The sequence below is a fragment of the Galeopterus variegatus genome, unplaced genomic scaffold (assembly GCF_000696425.1).
Source record: "Galeopterus variegatus unplaced genomic scaffold, G_variegatus-3.0.2 Scaffold1718, whole genome shotgun sequence".
NCBI lineage: Eukaryota > Metazoa > Chordata > Mammalia > Dermoptera > Cynocephalidae > Galeopterus > Galeopterus variegatus.
This window is the reverse complement of record NW_007727829.1, coordinates 195,156-204,933: the sequence shown is the minus strand read 5'-3', so window position 1 is coordinate 204,933 and position 9,778 is coordinate 195,156. Positions and strand designations below refer to the sequence as shown.

Sequence of the window (9,778 nt, the reverse complement as noted above, 5' to 3'; positions counted from 1 at the left end):
TACAAAATAAAAATTAAAAAAAAAAAAAGACAAAGAAAAGGGAGAATCTTGAAAGCAGCAAGAGAGAAGTGACCCATCATCTACAAAGGATCCTCAATAAGATTATTAGCAGATTTCTCAGCAGGAAAGAAAGGCAGTGGGCTAACATATTCAAGGTGCTCAAAGAAAATAACTGTCAAACATGAATCCTATATCTGGCAAAATAGCCTTTCAAAAGCAAGGGAGAAATTGAAAGGACACTAGACAGTAACTTGAAGCCATATGAAGAAATAAAGATCTCAATAAAAGTAAATACATGGGCATTCATGAAAGCTAGTATTACTGTAATAACCATTTGTAACTCCACTTTTTGTTTTCTACATAATTTAAGAGACTAATATTGTAAAAGATTATTAGTTCATGCTTTTGGGCACAATTGTATAAAGATGTAATTCTGTGACATCAATAACTAAAATGGGTGGGGTTAAAGCTGGAAAAGCACAGTGTTTTTCTATGTTATTGAAGTGACACTGGTATAAATTCAAATTAGAGTGTTATAACTTTAAGACGTGAAATGTAATTTCCACATTAACCATAAAATAATTAGCTGTACAATATACACAAAAGGAAATAGAAAGAAATTTAAATATTTCATTACAAAAAATCAACTAAACACAAAAGAAGACAGTAATGCAGGAAAATGAGGGACAAACAAGCTATATAAGGCATATCAACAAATAGTAAAATGACAGAAGAAAGTCCTTCCTTATTGATAATTACTTTAAATGTAAATAGACTAAACTCTCCAATCAAAAAACAGAGATTAGCAGAATGGACAAAAACACACGGTCCAATTATATGCTATCTACAAGAGACTCCCTTTAGATCCAAGGACACACACTGGTTGAAAGTAAAAGGATGGAAAAAGATATTCCATGACAATACCAACCAAAAGAGAGCTGGGGTGCCTATATGAAAATCAAACAAAATAGACTTCAAATCAAAAAAGGATACAAGAGACAAATTGACAGAATTGAAGGGAAAAATAGACAGTTCTACAATAATAGTTGGACTCTCACTCTGAATAATGAGTAGAACAATCAGACACAATATGTAAGGAAATAGAGGACTTGAACAACACAATAAACCAACTAGATGTAACAGTCATATAGAACACTCTACCTAACAATAACAGCATACATATTCCTCTCAAGTATACATGGGACATTTTTCAGGACCATATGAGAGGTCTTTAATAAGTTTGTGGAAAGATTTGTATTATCTTTTAATTCTATTTTTCCATAAACTTTTGGAAGTACCCTGGTATGTTAGGCCACAAATTAAGTCTCAATAGATTTAAAAAGATGGGTATCATACAAAGTATCTTCTCCCATCACAACATAATGAAGTCAGAAATCAATAAAAGAAGTACCACTAAAAAATTCACAAATTTGTGGAAATTAAACAAGTCTTAAACAATGGGTCAAAGAAGAAATCAAAAGGAAAACTAGTATATACTTAGAGACAATTAAAAACAAAACACAACATAAAACTTATGGAACACGGGAAAGCAGTACTGAGACATTTATAGTTATAAATACACTAAAAAATAAGATCTGAAATCAACAACTAATTTTACAACTTAAAGAACTAGAAAAAGAAGAACAAACTAACCCTAAAGCTAGCAGAATTAAAGAAATAATAAAGATTACAGCAGAGATTGACAAAACAGAGAATTAAAAAAAAAATAGAGAAAAATCAATGAAATAAGTTAGTTCTCTGAAAAGATCACCAAAATTGACAAAACGTTAGCTACTCAACATCACTAATCATCAGGGAAATACAAATCAAAACCACATTGAGATATCATTTCACACCATTTAGACTGGCTGTTATCAAAAAGATTGAGAATAATAAATGCTGACAAGGGTGTGGAGAAAAGCAAACTCTTCTACACTCTTGGTGGGACTGTAAATTAGTACAGCCATTATGGAAAACAGTATGGAGGTTTCTCAAACAACTACAGGTAGAACTACTGTACTGTCCAGCAATCCCAATACTGGGTATATATCCAAAGGAATGGAAAGCATCATGTCAAAGGGATACCTGCACTCCCATGTTCATCGCAGCTCTATTTATAATAGCCAAGATATGCAACCAACCTAAATGTCCACTGACAGATGACTGGATAAGGAAAATGTGGCATATGTACACAATAGAATACTATTCAGCCATAAAAAAGAATGAAATTGTGCCATTTGCAGCAACGTGGATGGGCTTGGAGAAAACTATGTTAAGTGAAATAAGCCAAGCACATAAAAAGAAATACTGGTAAAGCAGTTGCTTCTTCTATTACTCTGGAGTGGGTTTTGAGGAGAGAAATGTCCTCTTCTTTTTCTGGTCTTCACTGGTGACTCTCCTTGTGTCCATGCAGTTGAGTGTCTAACAGGCTGCCTACACGGTGGCTGTGGCTGTGAGCAACTTTTTCAGAAGCTGTGGCGGAGGCTATGATGGGCCACCTGCACGGAAGTGGTGTTTTTGGTGTGCTCTCTTTCTTCCAGTCAAAGGGGGATGTGGCCCTTGGCTCCTTGCCTAGGACCCTGGCATGCACTCTTGCCTGCTTCTGGGCAGAGAAGGCTGTGGCTCACGGCTCCTTGTCTAGGACACCAGGTGTGCACTCTTGCCTGCTTCTGGGTGGAGGGGGCCGTGGCCCCTGGCTCCTTGCCCAGGACCCTGGGTGTTCTTTTTTATCTGCTTCCAGGAGGAGGGGGCTGTCTGAATGTATTTAATATCATTGAACTATACACTTAAAATGGTTAAGATAGTAAATTTTATGTTATGCGTATTTTAACACAATTAAAAAATTGGAAAAAAAGATATTATTGGGACAACTGGCAAAATTCTAATAAGGTTTAAGGATTAGGTTGTTATTACTATACTGATGAAAATTTCCTGATTTTGATGAGCATATTGTGGTTATATAGGAGAATGTCTTTTTTTGTAGAAAATAAATCCTAAAGTATTTGGGGTGATGGAGCAACTTACTCTCAAATGATTCAGGAAGAAAAGTTTTTTGTACTATATCCTCAACTTTTAAGCTTTTGATTATTTTATTTTATTTTATTTATTTATTTATTTTTCCTTTTTGTCTTTTTTCGTGACCGGCAACGGGATCGCAACCCTCGGTGTCACGCCCGCACTGCGCTCAACCAGTGAGCGGACCGGTCTCTATATGGGATCCGAACCCTCGGCGGGAGCGCCGCCGCACTCCCAAGCGCCGCACTCTACCGAGTGTGCCATCGGGCCGGCCCGCTTTTGATTATTTTAAAATAAAAAAATATATACACATACATACACTGTGCAGTTGAGGCAAGAAATGTCAGTGGACCCAATTTAGCCTGCCAGTTTGTGATGCAAATGCATAGATAACTTTTAAATGATTAAAGTTGCTAAAACTAAATGTTAATTTACTAGGCTGTTGCTACTACATAGTGTTCAAAGGACACTTTCATGCTAAATACAATTTATTCATTCCTGTTACACTGCTGTCATGACTAAACCTCAGCAACACAATCAACTACTTGTGACAGATTAAAACACATCAGAGTTCATAACTCTGGCAATTTTATAGATTCTTATGTGATTTAGTCTTAGTTTGGTAAGATGTTATAATATTGGCTTTGTGATATTTGTGGTATATTAAGACTCTTAACATGAGAGGTTGGTAAAAACATGATTCTTCAGCCTTAGTAGTAATCAAAGAAATACAAATGAAGATATTTTTTTCACTTGTCAAAGTTACAAAAATTACAAAAAATTTCTAATATTTAATTTCTCAATTCCCTAATAATCACAGAAATGAACATTAGGATGACCTGTTTTGTATTCATCACAATCACAAAAATTAAAAACATTCAAATATTCTGTGTTGGTGAAGAAATCAGCAATACTTAAACTGGCCAGGTGTTTTGAAATGTATCTGGGTAGTAACTCCCAAACTTTAATTCACATATCCCCTAATTGAGCAATTCCATCTCTAGAAATCTCTTAAGAGTGAATTAGTTGTACATGTGCATAAAAGTTTATGCAGAAATATGTTCACTGACAGCAAGATTATGGGAATAAAGAAAAACCAGAAACTGCCTAAATGTAGAATCATTGGATAGTGTTGAGAGGGAGACTTTTAAGCTTATCAACATATATACATATATTACTGGAATCTTTGAAAAAAAAAATAGATTATGTAATTTATAGAAGAAAAAATGTAATTCCTTATTATTAAAACCAACTAAACCATTTATAGAGCTTTGTACTTTATCATCAGTTTTTATACATCTTATCTGTATCTTACTGCATACTGTGATCAGAAGGGCAGGTAGTACAATCATTACCATCCTCTTTTAGAGGTGATGACTGAGACTCAGAAAGGTCAACCATCATACCAGGCTATACAGTTTAGTAAGTGTTAAAGCTTAGACCTAAGCCTATTTCACTTGACTCCAAATCCTAATGGTAGCTTTTCCTATATCTAGTTCTTGAATGCATCTTATTAACCAAAAAGTCTGTTTATGACTTCACGCTTAAAAAGCTATTACAAAGAATGGGTATTTCTCCAAAGGTTTTTGTCATTCTGGTATAAAAATAAGTGACTGAATGAACTGTCTAGAGATAAACTAAATTTATAAGCTAAGTTGGTTTCAGTTGTTGCTGGGAGGTAACTAAGGTTTTCTTGATTTGAGGATGATGTCAAGATGACTATATCCTGTTACTCATTCTGGGGAAGAAAACTACCAAACTGCTAGAAATGAACTCCTAGAAGATGGGAGAAAACATTCCCATTCCAAAGATCCTTACTTTTTAGGGAGTTACAATAAAGGAGCATATACATTTCTTTTGTTTCATTGATTACCAGTCCTCCAAAACACAGGTAGTAGTTGCATGATCCAGAACATACCATCAGGAAACTGGTCAGCATCATCATCAAACATAGCTTCCTTGAGAGCAGACTTGTTGAAGGGACTGATGGTATCTGAGTAGTTATATGGATTATAGTCTCGAGAGCGTGGAGAGGAGTGGGCAGGCATCGAATGGAGCATTGAAGCTTTATTATCAAGAGCTGTTTGGCTTGAATCAGGAGCATCACCTCCTGCTCTTGGGTCAGACATCCCAGGACCACCACATATCTATTCGTGGGAAGGGGAAGGCACAGCAAATTAACTCATTCTCAAATATCACTTTAACATGATAAAAAGATGTTTCCCTATTGCTTAAAAGGCAATTTAAGGAAGGTAACAATAACCAGCTGAAAAAAGTTAAGAAATGACAATGAACATTATGAGTTAAAATTTTTATTCAAGGGCCGGCCCGGTGGCACACTCAGTAGAGTGCGGCGCTTGGGAGCGCGGCGACGCTCCCGCCGAGGGTTCGGATCCCATATACAGACCAGTCCGCTCACTGGTTGAGCGCGGTGCGGGCGCGACACCGAGGGTTGTGATCCCGTTTCCGGTCACGAAAAAAGACAAAAAGGAAAAAAAAAGAAATAAATAAAATAAGTTAAAAAAAAAATTTTTTTTTTATTCAAAATATCAGAGGTTACAGTGAAGATGTAAAGAAATCACAGCTGTGTGGGCAAATAAGAACCATAAAGGAATGCTGCTTCTAATTATTACCATTCCCTTGCCAATGGCCTGACCAAACAATATATACAACGTGATTAACAATAGCTTATCCATGCTAGTTAAAGATACAAAAGAACTTTCATTAGTAACACAGAACCATTATTAAGGTAGCAAATTATACAATGATGGTATTTTAACAATGTATAAGAAAACCAAATTTAAAAAGGTCTGCTTTAAAAAAAGAGAAAGGCTTAAAAGGCCTGCATAACTTTTGGAAGGATGCCAGAGAAGTTTGGTACATTAACATACTTACCAAAATATCAATACTAATACTGATATGAATACTGCTATCAAAATCATTACCACAAGTATCACCATCACTACCATCTACTGAGCAAACTAGGTGCCAAGCCATTTGCTAGGCACTTTACAACTACTCTTCAAATATTTACTGTGCACCTTTTACATACCAGGCATTGTTCTTGGAACTATGAATAGATTAGTGGACAAAAGAGAGAATGATGTCTACCCTCATGGAGTTTACATTCTATTGGAGGGACAGAGACAAAAAACTTAATGAATAAGTAGAGCACATGGTATGACAGAAGACGATTAATATATGGGGAAAAAGGAATAGATAGTGCTACATGAAAGGGATCAATGAGGACTGGGATGGGAGGTAGTCTGCAGGTTAAACAGGCTGAGCAGGGTTCACCGAGAAGACATTTGAGCAAAGACTTGAAGGAAGTGAGAGAATTAGCCATGGGGTTATCTGGAGAAAGATTGTTTCAGGCAGAGGGAACATCTAATACAAAGAACCTGTGGCAAAAGCATGTCCAGTAAGTTCAAAGGACAGCTAGGAGGCCAGTGTGTCAGGGGCAGAGTGCACAAAGAGGAACTAATAGGAGGTGAGCCCAGAGAGATAACAAGGAAAAGAGTCTGTTGTGTAGACTTTGGCTTTCACCCTGAGACAGGGACCTTTTTAGAGTTGTGAGTAGAAGAGTAAAAACAGACTGCATGAGGCCAAGGGCAGAACCAAGGAGGCCAATTAGATGCCACTTTAATAATCCAGGTGAGAGAAGTGATGTTGATGATGGCTCAAACCAGAAAGGCAGTGGTGAACAGCAGTTGGATTCTGAATAAACTCTGAAGATGGAACAAACACATTTCCTGACAGACTGGGTACGGAGAATGAGAAAATGGCAGGACCCAAGGACAACTCTTTTGTCTAACATTTTTGGCTGAGCAACTACTGTTGCCATCAACTAAGAAAGGGAAGAACAGTTTTAGGGGAAAAGATCAGGAGTTCATATATGCAGCTAAATGGATAAATGTGGAGCTCAGTAGAGAGGTCTGGGCTAGATAGATGGAGTCATATGATTTATTACACTCACAGCAACTTTTAAGATAGGCAATAAGATCCCTATTTTCCTAATGAAGACCCTGAGGCTTAGAAATGACAACCTGACTAGCTAATAACTGCCAGGAACCAGGATTTGAACTCACTTCTATAAGAATCCACTACTTGAGTTCCCCACCCTATATATTGCTGTTTCTGAAACAAAACAAAACTGAGTCTCAATTAAACAGTGATTCTTAGTAACCTGTTATTCCTATCACATGCTCTCTTTAGGGTAGAGAACCTCAAATATAAGTGGTAAGTTGGTTTTTGACAGCCAGTTTACTAGGCCCACCACAATCTAGCTCTACCAGATGCGCATAGGTAGAAAAACAACAGTAGGAAAGAAATCAGGAAAGCAGAGGAGCAAGCCCTTCAGAGATTGCACTGAAGCAGTACAATGTTCTACAATCTCTCAAACATTGAGAAACAAATTCCATTGGAAATGGTGATATGGCTTGTTTTGAAAAATGTCTAAGCTGTCAGAGAAAAGACAATGAAGCAGCAAAATAAAAAATAACTACTCTGTGTATAATGGTGGAAGCAACAAACTAAATAATAATATTCACATATGTCAAAAATATAGGTCATAACATTCCTAATTGGAGCCACATAACTAGTGATGTAAATCACTTTCACTACTCTTAGGGGAAAAAAATCTAAACTTATTTTGTTTTACAAGACTCATGTATTCTGGTCCATGTTTCACCACTCCTTTCTTTCATAATGCTGCAACTACACTTGCTTTCTTCCCAGGTATACAGTTTTCTCTTCCATGTGTCTTTCTTTGCACTTGCTAATTCTTTCATGGAATTCTCTAGGATTTGTGTGGCTTTATTTAGTTCTTAATGCAAATGTCACCTCCTCCTGAGAGAGGCCTTCCTTGACCACACAATCTAAAATAGATTCACTTTCCTCCAAGGCACATTCTAACCTAAAACTCTATAGAACTCGTCTCTGTATCTAACACCCAAAACAGTGTCTGGTATGTCTTAGATACTCAGTAAATACTCGTAGAGTGACTGACCCCTAGAAAATTATATTTGAAAATGACAAACATCAAAATATAAAGAAAAATACTCTGTGAAAAATAAAATAGTCTGCAATTTAAGAATATTCAAATACTCACTGAATCACCATCATCTTTTTTAGAATCCCTTTTCAATGGTTCGTTCATATCTTCTTGACTACGGAAGCTGAAATTCTGTATTGCTTCAGTAACACCTCTAAGAGAACTATAAATATCTTCAGAGTTCATATTTTCTGTGTCATAATCAAATGCACTATGAAAAAGACAACACTAATTTTTACTTACATGTAGTTTTAAAATACAAACATATTTGAGGAGATTATGTAGGATATTTATAGACAGGATTAGAGAATGTATATTTCCCAAAGCATGATTTGCAAAATAAAACATGACAGCCATAAATGGTTAAAGTACATGCCTCCTTTAATCTCACCACCAAGGAAAGTTTATAGTGATTCTAGAATGCACAGCCCTTAACAACTGGTTTGTCTTTCTACCTTCAAAATTGTTTTGATTAACTAGGGGTCTGCAAATTATGGAAAGCTTGCTTGCAAGCTAAGAATGTTTTTTACATTTTAAATGGTTAAAAAAAAATCAAAAGGCTATTTCATGACATGAAAATTGTATAAAATTCAAATTTCAGTGTCCATAAATAAAACTTTATTGGAACACAGCCATGCTTTATTTATTTAAATATTGTCTATGGCTGTTTTCGCACAATAGCAGAGTTAAGTAGTAGTCACAAAGATCACATGGCTTGAAAAGCCTGAAATATTTACCACTTGACCATTTACAGAAAGTTTGCTAATCCCTATGATTAAATCACCATAATGGTACTACTTGAAAAAGAGATAAATTTACACAAATTTATAAGAAGGCAGAGAATTTTTAACACTGAACATAAATGTTATTCGTATGCATTCTAGTCAAATTAAAAAATTCAACCAAGGCTGAAATTTAGTCACCAAAATTGTCACATATGCATAACATGGAAAAAATAGGCTAGAAGATATGTTTGCAATATATTTTTCTTAGACACTGATCCAAGTATCCTATAATTTTAATGATAATCAGATGAAGCATGCTATGGTATATGGCTAATAAAAATCAAGCTAATAACTATACATATGAACTATTATGCAAACTATTTTTCGAAAGGCCAGAGAAAGGGAAAAATTATAAAATATCAGTCTATTAATGATGCCAGAACTGCACTGAAATACAGCCCACACTTGCACAGTGTGTGAAAATTATACGCATCTTATATTTTGTGTTAAAGATCAATCTCTCAGTCACATTTTTTTCTCATAAGTAGACAATGTCATTATACAATCATTATACACTTAACCGTTCCCTATTTGTTCTTCTCTATTTTTACGTTTTGTTTGTAAGTTTAATTTTTTTTTCTACTTTAAGAGGTGGTTGGTCAAAATTAGATCTAAATATCCATCATTATAGTTGACCTTACCATTTATACTGAGTAGTGTGATGTAACTGAAAGACACCATTTCTATTTACTGGATTTATATAGCATCTCTGAGGCACATAACTATGCTACATATTTAGTGCAATAAACAGTAATTTATGAAAGCTGTGTCTGTAGGTTTTCTTTTCACTTACAAAAAAATTTCATGTCCTATATATGACTCTCATTTAAAGGGTTAGCTTTTGAATAAATTTAAAATTTTTTGAATTTGCTAAGTTCCTACTTTCCTAAGACCTTTCAAGTCAAGTAGAAATTGATTGGAATTA

The 9,778-nt window shown here is 35.4% G+C and overlaps 1 protein-coding gene across 8 annotated transcripts in view; it reads right to left on the bottom strand.

Annotated features, from left to right (window-relative positions):
* The window catches only part of CLASP2 (cytoplasmic linker associated protein 2), a 192,309-nt gene that overhangs the window by 32,750 nt on the left and 149,781 nt on the right, over positions 1 to 9,778 (bottom strand). For all 8 annotated transcript variants that reach the window (XM_008578557.1, XM_008578556.1, XM_008578559.1 and 5 more), the window contains 2 exons: positions 8,126 to 8,279; positions 4,934 to 5,162 (listed from right to left, as the gene is read on the bottom strand). In XM_008578557.1, the coding sequence (XP_008576779.1) occupies positions 4,934 to 5,162; positions 8,126 to 8,279 (383 nt within the window). The remainder of the gene's footprint in view (positions 1 to 4,933; positions 5,163 to 8,125; positions 8,280 to 9,778) is intronic.